The sequence below is a fragment of the Lipotes vexillifer genome, unplaced genomic scaffold (assembly GCF_000442215.2).
Source record: "Lipotes vexillifer unplaced genomic scaffold, Lipotes_vexillifer_v1.1 scaffold847, whole genome shotgun sequence".
Lineage (NCBI taxonomy): Eukaryota > Metazoa > Chordata > Mammalia > Artiodactyla > Lipotidae > Lipotes > Lipotes vexillifer.
Window position 1 is genome coordinate 2,335,838 of NW_006778821.1, and position 18,154 is coordinate 2,353,991.

General features: G+C 52.4%; 1 protein-coding gene across 1 annotated transcript in view; it reads right to left on the bottom strand.

The window, feature by feature from the left end:
* Window positions 1–1,528: 1,528 nt before the first annotated feature.
* BCOR (BCL6 corepressor) overlaps window positions 1,529–18,154 on the bottom strand; it is a 46,549-nt gene continuing 29,923 nt past the window's right edge. Inside the window, 10 exon segments of the mRNA XM_007451980.1 lie at window positions 1,529–2,694; window positions 4,149–4,305; window positions 4,508–4,585; window positions 5,099–5,244; window positions 6,448–6,614; window positions 11,495–11,749; window positions 12,080–12,405; window positions 13,003–13,122; window positions 13,125–13,235; window positions 13,687–13,947. Coding sequence (XP_007452042.1) covers window positions 2,403–2,694; window positions 4,149–4,305; window positions 4,508–4,585; window positions 5,099–5,244; window positions 6,448–6,614; window positions 11,495–11,749; window positions 12,080–12,405; window positions 13,003–13,122; window positions 13,125–13,235; window positions 13,687–13,947 — 1,913 coding nt within the window. The 3' untranslated portion in view covers window positions 1,529–2,402.

An 18,154-nucleotide genomic window follows, 5' to 3' on the forward strand; every position in this document is an offset into this window, starting at 1 on the left:
GCAAATACAAAGAGCCAAATACCTTGGAGTTACTCATTGCTTTTATTTGGGCCCTTAGGAGCTCCTCGTTACCTACAGAAGTTCAGGCTCACTGGTATTCTTTCGTTTCGATCATTTCTTCAGGTCTTGCTATTTACTTTGTCTTTCTCTCCTGTTGTTTGAGATGACTTCCTAATAAACAATATTCAGCAAACTGTGAACACTGGTTTTTAACTCCAGAGTGGGGAGTGGGGGGAAGGGTTGGCCTGGGATGACAAGAACCCCTATTTCTGAAATGCTGGGATTTTTTTTAAAAACGATGCAAGAGTACTTTTTTGTGATCAAAAAATTAGTAAATCAAGAACACTGTTGGTTCCCTTTTGTCTTCAGGATACATCCCAAGCATCATTTGGTACTCACCAACAATGGGCTCTCTCTCATTGCCACCTCTGACAGTGCTGGATTTCCCCATATTCCCAAACACAGCTCACTTTTCCCACCTGCCAGGTCACAGAGCTTGGCAGGTCCCCTCCCTCTGCATACTTTACGACCCCACTCAAGTACATCATCTCCACGGCCCCTTCCGTCTGCTCTGCCTAGGTGTTCTCAGGGTTCATTGCAAGACTGAAAAGCACTAAGGGCATTCTGATCCCAAATGGACTCGATACAAGGAATCAGATGCTTATAAAATCTTTGGGAGGGCTAGAGGAATGTGAGTCAGGGATGACACCAGAACCGCTGGATTTAAGAACAGTCTGCTGAGGTTGTCATCCAGGCATCACCACAATCACTACTGCGTCTCATTACCCACAAAGCTGAAGACCCAGTGTTGGAAGGCTGGTCAGGTCACTAAAACTGGCCAGCATGTCTCCCTAACCCTTCTTACCAGCAGCCAGTAGAGCAGGAAGATGCCTCTACCTCGCTCTGCCTTCCAAACCGACCATTCAGAATCCTAGCGGCAAGGGAGTCTAGTAGTGTTCAGGTTTCTAGCCTCTGCAATGAAAGAAGGAATTAAAAGGATGTAGGATGGAAATGGATAGTCCCCAACAGGGATACTGCTGCAAGAAGTAAGAGCAGTAGAGTAGCCGAGTGGTCAAAACTACAAGCCTTGACTATTGGGCCAAGCAGGTTTGGACTTCATGTTAAAAGGTCACGGAAAAACACGAGGTCTGGAGGGAGAAGTGACACAATGAAAGTCCTGTTTCTGGAAAAAGTATTCCTAAAGATAAAGGGTTGGCCATGATGAAGCTACTATAGTCCATCAGGGTCAAAGGCAATGTAAAAGCCTACTAGGGCATCAGAGGAGATAAGGTTGAGAAGGATCTGAGAAACATGAACATATACGTCTATGAACTGAGTTTTCAGGACAGAACGTCAAATTGTCTTCAGAGTCTCACTCCCCTGAAATCTTCTAGTCTGTTTCAGTTCACAGAGACTATAAATTGCCCTAAAGTTATCTATAGGGAACCGACCATCAACACCACTTTAAAAAAAAAAAAAATTGTGACAAGAGTAATGTTTTAGGAAAATACATAGGAAACAGGATACCTCAATTTTCTCCTTTCCTCAACAGGTTTATTGCCTTTTAAGAAAATTTTTGTAAAATATAAATACAAAGGCAGAGAATTTACTTACAAAGTTAAAACACAGATTTCAAACATAAACACACAATTCAGAAAATTTTAGTTTTATGTACAATTTCAAGCAACCTCAACATATTATGTTAGTTTTCAGTATTTTACAGGGTACAGAAAAAAATAGCTCAAAGTCTTCTTTAAATAAGAGCATAAAATGTTTAAACATATAAACAATCCGGTTTGATGCGTGAAAACTAATTTCACAGCTTTTAAATTAGGATATAAAAGTTTCATACAATTAGTTGTTGTGTGTGGATATGGTTTGAATTTATATTACACACTACTGGATCACATCCAATAGCATTGACCTGGCCTGAGCAGGTACTCTGTAAACAAAACATAAAGTTACAACGTCGCCAAGCGCCTTCCCCGAATTCAACCCCCCAAACCAACCACACGGTTCTGACCACACTCTCAACAGTTATGGCCTCTGTCGTCGGCGCTTTGTACGAAATTAAGTCAAAGCGTGGAGCTCCTTTTCCTTATTTTTTTTCTCCTTAAAAAAGAAAAGAAACAATTGTTCCGAGTAAAAACAAACATATCCCAAAGCATGTGTGCATTGAAAAGTAAAGAAACATTATAACAACTTCATAAAAACTGACTTAAAAGTTTAAAAAGAAAAAAACATGTTTCTAAGTCCTTCCGACTGGAGTCGTGTCTCTTATATAAAGAAGAGATATTTTCATATGTAATAGTGTCCCTTTCTTTACAGAAATAGTCGTATTATGACACATATGCACAAGGATTAACACTATGACACACTGTACACGGCAGGCCCCGGCGAGCTCACCAGTAGTCGTCTGAGTCCATGTCGCTGGGGTGGAGCCACTCCATGGATGAGCCCAGCAGAGTCTGAAGCTCGTTCGTGAACTCCACCAGATCTAAGAGCTCCTTACTTTCCGGGTTAAAGGACTCCAGGTCTTTGGGGCAAGAGAATAAGAGACTTGCTGACACTTGCCGGTAGAACTCGGCCTCCGCGATGGTGACAATTTCTACATTTGGGAAATTGCAGCGGAATATGCGGGAGGACATTTTCAATTTCTTGAGCGTGTCTGAGAGCAACAGCCAGTTCCGAGGCCTGCACCAGAGAAAGGACAGTGGTTTGAGTTTCCGGCAAAATTGGAAGCGCTCCCAACAATGAACTACCCGTCTCCTGGCGGTGAAAGGGCCCGTCACTCCCACTTTGATTACCCCACCCCCCACCCCACTTCTCACTGTCCTTAGAAGATCTACTTATTTTTAAATTTCATTTATTTATTTATTTCTGGCTGCGTTGGGTCTGTTGCCGCGCACGGGCTTTCTCTAGTTGCGGCGAGCGGGCTTCTCACCGCGGTGGCTTCTCTTGTTACGGGCCCTAGGCGCACGGGCTTCAGTAGCTGTGGCTCGCGGGCTCTAGAGCGCAGGCTCAGTAGCCGTGGCGCACGGGCTTAGTTGCTCCGTGGCGTGTGGGATCTTCCTGGAGCAGGACTCGAACCCGTGTCCCCTGCATCGGCAGGGGGGGGGGTTGGCCACGCGCCCCCCAGGCAGCACCCAGCCACTGCGCCACCAGGGAAGCCCGGAAGAGATCTACTTCTAGCGGGGGAACTCTGGACTCGTGTGCATGTGTTAAGAGACCATCTAGGGCGGATCAGCCGACTTAGACAAAAGAAGGAGCAGCGTCCCTGAACGAGCCTCGTTGCAGGCCACCCCAGTGCTGCCTTGGCTCTGGCCACAACTCAGGTCACCCCTCTCCAAGTAAGTGCACCCCGTTCTAGTCACTGGGGAAAACCAGTCTGTATGCTCTCATACACTCTCACCGGCTCTCACTCGAGGTCACCTGGCTTTCCCCTCCTTTCCCACACCTCCAACCCGCCCCTCAATGCTTCCGGGAGTGAGGCTCTTTCGAGAAGGGAGGTGGTACAATCCTTCCTGGTACCGTGCCACGCTTTATGGTCTCCATCCCAAATAGAATGTCACCACAAAGGCAGACACGTTCCCAGCCTCAGAGTCCAAGGAGGATGCTACTCCTTAGGCACCGCGGTTTAACACACAGCAGAGCAAGGTCTCCTGACGTGTTCACTCCGAAGGGTTGGTCACGGGGCACAGTGGCCCGACCGTGGGGACAAGACTCGATCTAAGCAAATCTGAAGACAGGTGCCACGTATGGCTTTCTCTCATCTTATACGAGAAGAGGGCACATCAGTATCGTCCCGTGGACCTCACGCGCCTTGGAAGGCCCCTACGGTAGCCGTTTGGGGAGGATCCCTTCCCCCCAAGAGTTTAGTGACTGAAACTGTGCAATTCCAGTCACTGACTCCCGTGTCCTTTGGGCTCTAGGGGTGTGTTCCAATGAAGGCAGTTTGCTGGGGAGCCCTCCCACCCCCCAAACTCTTCTGGCCAAGTTCTACTGCATTATGTGAGGTCGGTGGACACTAGGTGAGGAATTCACTCACCCCCCGCCCATCCACCTTCATCTGCTGAAGGGGATTTCTAACTCCTGCCACCCCATAGAGCAGCTGGGCTGGCTCTCGACCACACGCTGGCCACGCTCACCCCTGAGCGACGGACACCTGGACGTTGTAACACGGCAAAAGGGGGCTTTCAGAAAATTCAAATTCGAATAGGTCACCATAGGCCTCGTCGCTGTCATCCTGGTCCTCCGGTCCTGGGGGATTTGCTAAAACATCGTAACCACTTTCATCATCTGGTTCTAACCGGGAGGCAAACAAGAGAGAGGTCAGTAAGCTGGAGCAAGATTCTAGCTGTTCTCCAAAAAGGACCCTGGAAAAATTATTTCCCGAGTGAGCCCTGCTCACAGCACCAGCACCCCCGCAAGCCCTCGCCCGCACCAGAGAGAAACGTCCTGTAACTCATGCACATCCCGCCCAAATGAAACGAACAAGGCTGCTCACCACACACAGAGCTGCCATAGAACTCCCAAGAGCCACTGGGGTCATAGTCATCAGGAACCTGCAGGTCGTTTAAATAGTCTGGAGAGGGGGGAGGGGAGAGAGAGAGAGAGAGAGAGAGAGAGAGAGAGAGAGAGAGAGAGAGAGAGAGAGAGAGAGAGAGAGAGAGAGAGAGAGGGAGGGAGGGAGAGGGAGAAACAAGATAACGCCTGCTGGCAAGAGGCAAATGCTGCTGGAGTTAGGGAACATCTCACGCTGGGGCTGGTGTCACCTCCCGACAAGTCCCACTGCACATGCCTCCAGGTATCTGACTGAAACCTACCCACGCGTCCACCCACCTCCCCGAGGGACTGCCCACCTCACCGCCCCAGCTTGCCAAACAAAAGCTAGCCTGGCTAGCTAAGAGTTTTCCAGCCCTCCCTTGCAAAACTCAAAGTACGTATCTCTTCTTTGACAGACTAACGTTAGGCCACTTTTCCCAGTAAAGTGTCACTTAGGGTAAACGGGGGGTGGGGGTAGGGGGAAGCCAGGTGAAAGCCTGTGAAGTCACCATCTAGATGCTTGAACAAGACCGTTTCTTGATCTCTGCCATACCTGTCAAGAACTTCTCCAGAAGTTCGCTGTGGGTCATTTTCATGATGGTTCTACCTGAGTATGTAGCCAGGGTGGGATCAGCACCATAGGAGAGGAGCAAGCGGACAATTTCGAGATGATCATTCTCGACAGCATCGTGGAGAGGCCTAGGAGAGGTGCGGGGGATTACACCTGTGCACGCGACGCTTGCTTCTAGCGACGCAGGGCCAAATCGAGCGTGTGCAGCCAAGCCTTGTAGGCGCGCTATTTCACCGAGGAGGTGAGTGTACGGTCACTGCCATTCCACATAGGGAACGGAGGCACTGTGACTGGCCCACGGTCAAGCGCCAAATTACTCTGTTATTTCGACACACAACCCTTTACAGGACAGGCGAAGGGACGATCTCAGGCCTAATTCTTAAATGCAAATCTCTCTTAATGCACGGCCCAACGAGGAACTCGGGCCACGATGAAAACGTTTCCAATGAACTTAAACAGTGACAGACTGTAAGCAGATAACTTACGGCGGGGTGGGGGGAAGAATCCCAGCATCATGGAAGCCTATACGACAAGCAATCGTTATACCATTACAAACAAAACAAAAAAAGTGCAGTTTGTAAAAGAAACTAGGGGCAAAGTGGAACCTCTCCCGAAACCAACTTGGAGACGAGTGATCAACCCTCTCGCCCAGAAGCAGTCGACAGGCAGGGCGAGTTCTCAGGAGGGTACAGAGTCCTCCTGGCTGTGTCCGCTGGGGTCAGGAACACTGTCCGCAGTCCCAACCAGAAAAGAATGCTACTTGGAAACCATGAACCACCAAATACCTTTCGGTTTTGCTAATTTTATGACTGTCAGGAAGGCTCCAGTGCCCTGCCTCGTGGTAGCATCCCAGGCACAACCAGAAAGATGCTTGGGCTGGCTCAGACCTGGGCCTCTGGCCAATAAACCGAGGTCAAGGACAGAGTGGGGGCCAGGCCCGGGGATGTGGGTGGACACGGCAGGTCCTATCAAGCCAGTCGCCATCGGACCTGTCTGTACTCCTGGAACTTTCAACTCACATATATTTTAAATATTGTGATTCAACAGACGCTGGTGGAGAGTCCAGGGTCTTAAAAGAGAACACCCCTGATTATTCAGGCAGGCCCAACATTTTCAGGGACTTCTGTCCCTGAAATAATAGCATCACAAAGTTTTAAAGTTCTATGTAAATTTGCCAGAAAGATCTGCCCGATTCCATTCTAGAGGACTCCGCCATCAGTGTGCTTACATGGCACTCACTCTCCATCTTTCCTTCTGGGGTTCCCTGCACACCCTGAGAACCACTGCCTATGCCCCAGCAGGGCCAGGCCAAGAGCAAGACCGCCACTGACCTGGTTCCATCCTGGGCACTGCAGTTGACATCGGCGCCATATTCAAGGAGGTGCCGTACAATGTTGAGCCAACCCCTTGCACAAGCCTCGTGCAGGGCACAGTAACCCGCGTTGTCGCGGTGGTTCACATCACAAATCTTGTTCTCCAGGCAGTACAAGACCACTTCCTATGGGGAGAGGAGAGGAGACACCATCAGACCACCATACAGTGAACCTTGTAAGGGTGACCTCTCCACAGCCTGGCGGTGCCCACTTTCAAAGGCATACATCCGTGGGTCCAAAAGCCCACCATGGCGCGGGCAGGCGGCAGGCATCTCGGTGGGGGGCAAGAGTGCGTGCGAAGGGCTTGGAGATGCAGACAGTGCTGTCTAAGGCTCTGCTGCACCAGTGGCCTGGCCATGGGCAAGTCACCCTTCAACTTCTCTGAGCTTCCATAGGGCTGCTGAGAGGATGCATTCGGATAGCGATGGAAACCCTCAGCCCGGGGGCCGACGTGACCAGTACAGAGAGAGGTGTCACGGCTGCTAACATCTTAGATGACACATTGCCAAGCACACACCATTCTCACTTGATGGGTCCGTTCAGTCGGTGGCAGTGGATGACAACACAAGTTCAGATAAACGTATGGATGACCCATGCTTAAAGAGAGCTTAAATCAGCCAGAGAACATTCCCCAGCTTAGAGAAGGAGGGACACCCAGGTCAGCTACATCCTCGCGCCCCCTGTTAAGACCCCAAATCAGAACCTGGGCCTCAGATGCTCTTGTTTGTATGTTAAGTAGAGTTAAAGGGAAGCTCTCTCTCTCCATCCTCGAGGAATGACAGACACAAAATGCTTCCAATAACCCCCCCCCCTCTATTTTGCCTCACTCCACCGTCTCGGGGCAGAAGCAGTCTCATATTTTCATATTTACTCAAGTTAATGACGGGAACCTGATATACCACATGTTGCAACCTCCACATTTTAAGAATCAAATAAAACGTTCACCCTCCCCCCCTCCGAAGGTGTTCTGTGTCAACACTGTGCATTAGAATCACTGTTATTAATCTTATTTCTTTGGCTTGTTAAAATATTAATACGAACCACTCCCAGTAAGCAGAGCAGTAATTTATTCAATGTTTCATTACCTTAAGGAAGTTTTCAAACACATCGAAAGCATCTGCCACCAGAAAATAGGTTATACTGTTTATACCGGTTAAGTCATGCCCAGCAGAGAGCTGTCAGGTTCTGAGAGCTGGGAGTATAGGCAGAACTCGCATGTGGCCCAACACATGGTCTGCTGGGTAAGGGGGGATGGGATGGGGTCAGAACAGGCCTCCTTGTGACATCTCTCAGGTAACTCATCTGTTAAACCTAAAACGGGGGTCATTCTAGCCGCCCGTAAGTGCGAGATGGGTTCTGTAAAACCTTTTATGCCCTTTGGAGGACACGCCAATCAAAGGCGACCACTCACTTGGGAGCGAACTAGAACGTTCCATTTGCTCGCCACGTGAACCTAATGGGGCATGCTGGTAAACCTGGCCATCGGTGCCCTGTTACTTCAGGTCACTGCGGCAGCTCCCTTCCAAAACAAGAGGAGGAAGAGAAAAGGCACGCCCACGAATGCGTTTCTCTGCTTAGATCCCAACCTGCCATAAAGCCCACAATCCTCTGGGCTCCCAGGCCACCTGCCCCGAGCCCTGGTATCCAGGATACCGCATGAAGCTGCTGCTCTTTTAGCAGGCCCTCACTAGCCAGACTTGAGTGGACGGCTGCAAGCTAATGAGTTGTGTGCCCCAGCCAGGGAGAGGCCCTGTCACGTGGCTCTGGGATCAGGTCTGAACGCCACCAACTGCTGTGCACAGATCAATGTACTCAACCCAGGGTTTATTTGCTGTGACAATCATGGCCTTCACCTGGAAACCTTCAACACTACTAGGGCCGATTCAGGGGTACCTAGAAATGAAAGGCCGTCCAAGCTGATGGGTAAGTCAACTCTCTTCTCCTGGAAGATGGCAGCAAAGGCAGCAGTAGCCCCACGGCCAGGTCAGACTTTTTGCCACGGGCTGTCCTAACTCAGCCACGTTGATACCACGTCTTCTGTCATCCACAGGAAGCCAGGAGATATCAGGAAAGGAAGGTAGTACTATCCTCCGCATTCAACACTTGGAAACTGAGGCCCAGAGATATTAAACCCCAAGTTCAATTGACATGGAGTACTTAGACCTACAACTCAGGTCTTTGGTACCTGGTCAGCTGGGAAGATTCAGAAGGCCCAAGAGGGCCCCAGTTAGAGGGATGCAATCCAGCTGTGACGAGCATCCCACAGGCCTTCTCTGCTGGGGGTCAAGTGGGCTAACTACACTCTCCTAGCTAGGAGGGCGATGGCCTCTAAATGGATGGCAACCGTCGGTCACCAACAGTTTCTCTAACTGAAAGGTGAAGAGGCGGGGCGAGTCTGTCTACGCAACACACTTCTTGGTTTATCTTCTCCGCTAGAAATAAACGGGAGTGTTTGAAGGGCAGCCCCACCCATTCCCGAGCAAAATCAAACTGCCTTTGTTGGACAACTGTCTGTTAAGCGGCTAGAAGCCGAATGCCATTACCCGCAAAATGTGACCATAAAGGCCATAAACCCGACGTTGTTAATTAATTAAATGCCTCATTAACTTTTTAAAAAACATGATTTATTCAATTCATAGAAAATGTAACCATCACCGCTAAAGGCACAAGCATGTGGTTGCACACTGGCGTTTTAGCCTACGAAGTAGAAGCCTTTTTCCCGGGAGGGAAAGGTCTGAGGTCTTTGGCCACGCAAGTGATCTATTTAACGCGGGTCTGAAGCCAGAGTGTGTTTCTAAACTTCCAGCACCAGATTACCACGACATAAAGCTCAGACAGCCTTTATACTGCACATGGTATCTTTGGCTATAAGCAGAAGATAACCAAGAATGCTGAAGACAAAACTTCAGGAAAACCCTCCCAAACCACACCCTTACCTGGTTAAGCAAACTGTCCTTCAATTTTAAAAGGTTTAAGTTGCCCCATCTCCCAACTGGGCCATCATCCCAACATTTAAAATTCTGCCCAGAGAAATCCCAGAAAGTTGGATTCAAAGTTGGAAGCGTTCATCTACTTGTCACCGTGTTCAGCATCCAAACTGGTGACCTGTGTAATCTACATATTGAAATTTACATTTGAAGAAAAAAAAACAAATCCGACCATAAACATTCCCAAGGCTTCCTGTGCAATCAAAAGGCCAGGTAGCCTAAAAAAGTATGGATCGAGTGCCCCTTGGTCCAGGCCTCAGACCCACCAAACCGAAATGGAAACTGTCTTAGAAGACCAACGAGGGCCTTTTGAGGTCTCTGGTCCCAAAGGGAGACTGCTGGAAATGATGCCAAGTTCACAGGTGGGGCTAGGAACCCCGCCCTCCACGGCGGGTGCAGGAGCACCCCACCCCCCCCATCTCCAGCATGTGCTGGAAGCGGGAATCTATTTTCTCAATCCTAACCCAAAAGTTGGGGTTAGGGGGCTCCCCGCCCCCCGCCTCCAGCGTTTGCTGGAAGCAAGGAGTCTATTTTCTCAACCACGGGGGGTCTAGCTCAGCACTCTGTGCAACGTCTGCTCTGTCCTCCTAGGCGCTGCTGCTCTCAGCTCTTGGGAAACCAACTGGGTGCTCCTTGGACTTCACCTGCAAGTAACCGCACTCGCTACCTACCAGAAAGTGCTCTCTAGCTAGTGGAGAGGTCTCCAAGAGATGTGTAGATATAAACAGCAGCACATTCAACCAACAACAACGAAAAAACACCCCCAAACTAAGCATAGCCCTAGCGCTTCCAACTTCCCGCCCACAGTCATGCCTTAGGGCCAAGGCAGGCTCACCTCGAAGGGCTCACAGCACGACGGACGGTGGGGGTGGGGGGGCGGGGGAGACAGGGGACAGGGGCACAGAGCTGGCTGAGGGTGTGGGCGCCAGGGCTCCGGGCCAGCCTGGGTCCTGCCACCCCAGTGCTCGTCCACACCTCCACCCTCAGCCTGCTGAGCCGCATTTTACCGTCACCATTCAACTCCCAGAGGGCTGATGCCAGCACAAAAAAATGCCTTTGCCCTGTGGGCTATTACATCACAATTTCTACTGACAAGTATGGTGGGGGAACTGCACAGGGCGGAGGGAGTAATCTGTCTCGCAGAGGTTTTGAACTGTAAAAAGGGCAATTCCAGTGTGAGCCAGTCTTGGGGAGAAGCGTGGTGGGGAGTGGTGGGCTGTGCAGCACTGCTGGATTGCTACCTGTTACGGGCATCAGCTAACCCCTCTGAGGCTCAGCTTCCTCATCCGAGAGTGGGCTAGTACTCGTTACTCCCACGTGAAGATGATAAAAGGGTGAAAGGAGTTACTACAGATCACACGGACTTAGAAAGATATCAGCTATCTTTCTGTCTATGTTGCTCTAGCAATAGAGGCTATCACTGTCATCAGCCGTGCTGGTTTGGGATACAGCGGTGTGGACAGGGAGTTCTGTGCAAGGCTCAACGCTCCCCCTCCCCGCCCACCAGCCCTCGGCTCCTGTGCCCTCTCAGAAAGAGACTGCTCAGGTCTGCCCCACTCCCACCCCTACGCTGCACAGACACTTCCCACCCGCTACCCCACAGGGACATCACTCTGCCCCAAACAGCACAAGTAACCCAAAATAGAGCTAATAACTACTCTCCCTCTTGCTATTCAGAATCCAAAAGCGCTCATTAAAATTCCCCTGGTCGCCAAGCCCTGGGTTAGGTCAGATTTTATATCAGAGATAAGTGAGCCAGACTGGCCGAAGCAGCCTACCTGCCTGAACGTGAACGGAACATCAGAGAGGCCTGTCTTTCTCTTCACACCACGACTGAACAAGCCACCGAAGAGCCGGCAGTGTGAGCGGGGCCAACACAAACACCCTGCTGGAACGCCCAGCCCAGGCCGCCACGTGGCTCTGAGACCCGCCCCCCCCCATCCCCAGCCAGTGTGTCTCCCACCCAAGGAGCAGCAGCCGGCGGATCCTGAATCCGGGGCACCCACAAGGATGCTCACCTCGTAGCCAAGCCGGGCGGCCCGCTGTAGGAGGGTCTCGCCCGCGTTCTTATTGACAATAAGTCTCCGCGCCTCCGGTGGCATTGGGCGGGACTGGGTGGTCTCTGGAGGGGAGCTCGAGCATGTCAGCTGCGAGGCCTGGGAAGCTGGTAGCAATTGCTGCAAACGGTCCAAGGGCTTCTGGTCCTGCTTGGCCGGCGAAAGATCATAGTCGGAACTGGGCTCAGGCCGCTTTCGAAATCTCCGGACGGTCACCTATCACGAAACCAGGCAGCGCACACATTTCAGGCTGTCCTTCCACCACCCGCCTGGTTCCCCTCCTCCCCGAGTTACAAACCTGAGTGGAGGAAAGCACTTTTCCTCCTCTCTGTCTGGGGGAGGCAGGGTGGGAGGAAGGGGTTGCATTTTTACTAGCTGGAAACTTCACCACCACCCAGGAGACAGGACCCCTAGGAAGGGGCAGTGACGTTTTGGGGGGAGGGGTTCAGGAAAAGGAAAGCTTTGTCCCCAGAGGCAGAGAAGTAGGCAGGCGGGATGTGCTCACACAGGCCCGGGGGGCAGGGGAGAGCCAGGGGCAAGAGGTACCTTGCCATCGGCATTGTCCACGTAGTAGTCCCCTGGCAGCGGCAAGCCCCGCCTGGGCTCCTGAGGGATCAAATGCTTGGTTTTGCACAGTCGCTTCCCGGATGGTTTCTCGCTGTTGTCGGTGTATTTCTGCAGCAGGGACGTAGCCTGGCAATCCTCTTCTACGTCCATGCACACCACATCTGTCTTCTGGCTTTCTTTAACTTGGTCATGTTTGGTAGGCAGTCCTGAGGCTGGCGTGCAGCTTGGCTGAGTCTGCTTTTTGCCGCTTGCATTGGTGGATGAAAGGCCCTTCATGGGCGGAGAGCCGGAGAACACAGGCAAGGCTGAATCCACAGGGGGGGAGGGCGGGAGGCAGGGGGAGAAGAAACGGGCGTTACACAGTTGTAGCCAGTGAGGGAAGAAAAGCCCATTGTTAGCACCGATCATTGGAGCGGCTTCAGTTTTTAAAGATATACCAATTATGTTTTCAAAGCATTAATATTTTAATTATCCCACATTCAACCGGCAAATAGGTTAACCCACGAAACACCAGATGGCAAGTTGCTTCAAAGGGCCGCAAGAGAGGGCAGAAGCCAGCCCTTCGTGAGCTCCCGTCCCCACCCGTGGGGGGCCTGGGTGCTCGGGACAGGGCGACTGGGGACAGCCTGAGGCTGGAATGAGGGCGCTGAGAAGCGCCCGGGGTCACCCAAGACTTCCCTTCCTGCCCAGCCGCGGGCTGGGTTACGAGGAAGCCGAGCTCCCCGCCTTCACTGTACATTCCATAAGGAAGTGTGCAGGCTGAAAGGACCTCATGAAGGAAACTCCCCGCTCGCCACACGCTACTCTTGTCAACTTGGATGGCGCTCAGGTCCCCTCCAGGGCCGTTCCCCACAGAGGGCGGGTGATCCACCCTCCAGGAGCGCCCCCCGCCCCGTGCGTACCTTGTTCATTGTCACTGCATTTAAGTGACTCCTCCAACCAACTTCTGTTGCTTTTGGCCTCTGCCCTTTTCCTGCCAGGTTTCTCTTCGGAGATGCTATTGCCCTGGGGGGTGACCGCAAGGTGGTCACTTCCTTCCTGCCCTGCCGGCCAGGTTTGCTCTCTGCTGCCGACACCTGCTGCTCCCACCGTTCTCTAAGGTGCAGCAAGTGGCGTTGCTTTTTGGGATGGAGCCCTGTTAATTCAATGCACACCTTCAGGTTGGTCAGCTCACTATAATGTGGGTCTTCTAAGTGGTTAGAGGAACTGTTTGTCATTTCCCTCTCAGGCCAGTCATCTAATGGAGAAATAACTACAAATTAATGAAGAAGCCCCCCGGGGTGGTGGTGGGGGGGACAAACTGTCTTACACATCACTAATAGGGGTGGGGGGAGGGGGAGGGGGTGTGGTCACTGTGTTGGCTGGAACTTGTCACCAAGTCTCGGGAGGGGGCCTATTTGCCTTTGGCCATCTTTGGGCTCCAGCCCCGGCACCTGGCTTGGGGGGTGGGGGTGGGGGTGGGGGTGGGGGGTGGGGAGGTGTGAGTGGCTCCCCCCAGGGCTCCAGGGTGGGACTGGAACTTTCCACTGCTCCGCTCCAGGACTTCCGCTGGGTGCCCTGCGGGCCTGAAGCCAAACCGAGCTCACCTTTGGAGACCCGTCTCCGCTTGGCTTTCAGCAGAGAGTCCTCCGGGAGCTCTTCCACAGTGGTCTCAGTGTGGTTGCTGTCACCAGAGACCCTGCGCTTTCTGTCCAGCCGGAGGGTGGGGCTGCGTGGCACGTCCGGGGCCGCCTGGTCGGCGGGGGGCTCGCTGGCAGGCTCCGTGTCCATGAACTGCTTCTCCCCGGGAAGATCTCTGTCCTCTGGGGCTTCGAAGGGGTCGTGTTTGCTTCCAGCACTATACTCGCCTAGGGGAGAGGAGACAACCCGGAAAGGAGGGAACAAAGGTCACCAGGAGCAGGCAGGAGCCCCATGCCCAAGGCAATCTGCTACCAACAGACCCTCCTTTGGAGGCCAGGGGCCTCACACGCAGGAAGCACAAAACCCTCAGAAAGACAACGTCCCAAAGGCAGGGCAGCTGAACACAACCAGCAAAGAAAGCAGAAAATGAGGCGTGTAGCCCACTCACAATTTCCCTTCCTCCGGTTCATAGCTGGAGCAGTGGTGATTCAAGGAGAGGTGCCTAGATGATCCTTCTGTAGGCACGTGAGATAACTCCCTAACTGCCTAACTCTCCAAGGTGGCTTACTTTTCAACTGAGGGTGAGTGACCTCACAGTAAGATCCAACCAATCCAGGGCAGAGCTACAAATTACTATGGAAACAGCTGCTGAGGTCATTATCTTCTAATAAACAAAAAAGGCTGATGTCATAAAGAGACCAAATATCCCCCAAATGTCATCTACACAGAGATAGCACCAATGTTCACTTGGGTCGGCAGGGGCAAAGGTGAAGAAAGAGGGTAAGGAAAGAATGGTGGGAGGCTGGGAAGCTGCGGAGACCAAGGGAAGAGGGGCCTGAAAAAGCTAAGGGAAAGGCTTCCTGGTGCACACACAAGGGTCACGGGCAATTTCAAAGAACTCAACCAGATCGCTACAGGCCCGTCTGTCCTCTTTCCACGCCCGTGGGGGGAAAAGCATTTCACTGCCATCAAGGGGCTGCTCCTACCTATCTCCTGTCTAGGAAGAAGACCCTCAGTGACACTAGGCACACCCACCGGGACACCAGTCACCCCACCTGGCACTTCTCCACGCCTTCCTTCCCAGGCAACAAGCATCTAAGGACATTTCAAAGACAAGACTCCAACCCCCTTCGTGGGAGGGTGGGGGGGCGGGGAGGGGGGCTAAACTGCTCACACCCCAGCTCCGCCTGTGTTGCTTCCGCCTCCTCTGCTCAACCTAGCATCCACTTGGGGCTTTTCCTCCAGTCACCCCAGCCTAATATCACTCCTCACTTTTGCTCTAGCCAAAGAAACAGTTCGACTGCTTTGCTAGTCACCTGGTTTCTAACACACAAATAATTCCATAATGATCACTGTGATGTTAAAGAGTTCCCCGGGGCTTCCCTGGTGGTGCAGCGGCTGAGAGTCCGCCTGCCAATGCAGGGGATGTGGGGTTCGGCCCCGGTCCGGGAGGATTCCACATGCCGCGGACACACAAATAATTCCATAATGATCACTGTGATGTTAAAGAGTTCCCCGGGGCTTCCCTGGTGGTGCAGCGGCTGAGAGTCCGCCTGCCAATGCAGGGGCCGCGGGCTCGTGCCCCGGTCCGGGAGGATCCCACATGCCGCAGAGCGGCTGGGCCCATGGGCCATGGCCGCTGAGCCTGCGCGTCCGGAGCCTGTGCTCCGCAGCGGGAGGGGCCACAACAGTGAGAGGCCCACGTACGCAAAAAACAAAAACAAAAACTAAAACAAAACAAAAATTAAATAAAATAAAAGAGTTCCCCGAAGATGAGCCTGTCCGTCACCCGCCGGGAGTGGGGGTGGGGGTATGAGTTTGGTATTTCGTTAACACCTGAGCTGAGCTCCCACAGCCCGTTTTCCTAGATGAAATCATGGACACACCCCTCACACGCTGCTAGCATTCCTCCTCCTCTCCCTAGACCACTTCAAGTATCACTCCCACTTCTGCCCAGCAGGCTGGGTCCCCTGATCAGCCTCTCTTGGGGGCATTCCCAGCATTTAATGGCAGTCAGTTGTGGGAATGAACCTCACCCTGGCCTTGGCTAGCCCGACCTGTGCTCTCAGTGGTGGAACCCACTTACCTTTTCTCCAAGGGTATCCCAAGGTGGGACGGATCCCCATCTACTCTTGCCGGAATGGTGAAAATCACCCCAACCTGCGCAAGGGTCTCCTGTCACGGCAGCAGGAGAAACACCAAACTCCTGGCCTGTGCTTACGGGTGATGCAGCCCAGGCTACCGCAGGCCCGGTGAAGAGGGCGCGCTGCAGCTCTCACTCCAGCTGCTCTGTGTGTGACCCTCTTAAACACCGGGCAGGAATGGCGCCGCTTTACAACTCGGCCCCCTTCACTTGTAAAGTGGGAATGTTACTGCTAGCCTCCTCCCAGGGGTGGGCTTCCTAATCACGGGCCGGGCTCAGCACAGAGAAAGGCTGGAAAAATCCCTTTAACCAAAAGATGCCAAGACTTTCAGACCAGCCTGCCTGAATTTCAGGCCTGAAATTGTATGAAATTTTAAGGTGAGCCCTCCTGGTTACACCATTGGACTTCTCTGGTCCAATCAGCCTTCCCTAAAAGCTCTGTGGGAGGGGATCCATGGAGGAATGTAAGGGCTACCTTAGGAACCCCCATGTCCAATTTTAAAGTTTCTTTTTCCAAACTAGGTCCATCCACCCTTCCCCCAACCCCGGAGCCTTTTAGGGGAAAGATCTCAATTCCGCTCAGCTAAGGCCCCCCAAGACCTTACGCTAGTGTGACCTTACCCAGGCCAGTAATAACCCTGAAGGACACCCACCCCGACTGCCCAAGATACCCATGGCCACCAGCTATGGGGGAGAGGCTCCGTGTCACTTGGAGCTTCTCAATGACTGTTCTAGCCACAACCCACAGGAGGATTACCCTTGAGGGCAAAGGAGATGGGGAGATAAATAGATACACGGGGATCCTAACCAACAGGCTTTGCCATCATTGCTACTTTTGGCCCTTCTAAAAGCGGGAAGCCATGTGCCCTTGGTCACCCAGTCTAAGCAAGATGTGAACACGGCCGTATTGTTTGAGGTTTAATGCTTGCTCCCTGCAGCATGGTCATATGACTCACAGCACATATATCCCAAATTCATTATGGTTGTACCACAGCATCACCTCACAGAAGCATCACCATAGCAACATTTACAAGTCACCGTGGCAACAAAGCACCCTCACCACTGCGGAGCCATGCCCAGTGAGGCCTAAACAAGGTGAGAGGGTTCTGAGTTGTTGGAAGGCTCCCCAGGATTAAAATCCCCTTCTCTGTAGCTTAACTATAGCACCTCCAGTAAGGGCTAACCTTGTTAAAACTTACACCCTCTACAGAAGGAGTGCAGGGGATCTCTGTTCCAAAGCAGTTTACAAACATGCAGGTGCTCAGCTGGAAGAGAAGTTCCCTGAGCAAAGAAGTTTCATGAAACCCCTTGACTGAGGCTTCCGCCAGCTCCTGGCCAGGCATTGCCACTGAGCAGGTCCTAGGCCTGTCCCAGCCAAGTGGTTGGCAAGGGAGATGGTTACTCCAAGTTTGAGAAGGAAGGGAGGGACCAATGCCTCCATGCCCCGCCCCATCTTCAAATGCCATTGAGGGTTCCAAGTAATGAACTTCCTTCCAAGTCTGAGGAACCTCCAAACTCATTTGGTGAACTTCCAAAATAAAAATTTTAACTCAGCCACCCATGTGATCATAAAGAATAAATGAATATCTCAGCCACTGTGTTTTCAAGTTAATTCATTTTCTAAATAAGCCCCTAGCAACAAGATGCACCCGCACCGGGACAACCAGGGCCGTGCAAACAGCACCCACCATCTTAGAAGCTCCTGGTCCCTCCATGGATAGGGGCTGCCTCAGAAGGGGGAAGGCATCTTTGAAGGCGTCCTAGACCCTCTTTGTGACCCCTGCCCTCCCCGACTCCCCGTCCCAGCTCCCCTGTGCTCACAGCTTGGCTCTCGGCCACAACGACACCCATGAGAAGGACCTGAGCCCATATCAGCTCAAGCCATGATGGCCCGAGAACAAGAAGGTCCATTAATTTCCAGCTGAATGGAATGAACACCTGCTGTGCACCCTGGATGCGGAGGCGGCAGTAAGAACAACGGCTCCTTTAGGTGACCTTTCTTGACCAACTATTTACAAACCACAAGTCTCTACAAGACAGAGGGTGGATGGTGAAGCCACCTCCGTTGCCCCAATCTTTCAAACGGAGCCCCTCGCCTTCCCCAACCCTTCTCCTGCCCTCCCATGGTGGAGATTCATGGCTCACTGGGCCATGTCCCGGGTGCTCCAGGAAGAGACCCGTCGGTCGGTCGGTCTGAGACTGGAGGCAGGCAGTGGGGGGAGGGGGCTTTCGGAATCATCTGGGGCTCAGGCCCTGCTCCCCATCAGCCACACCGAGTTCTTGTCTCCATG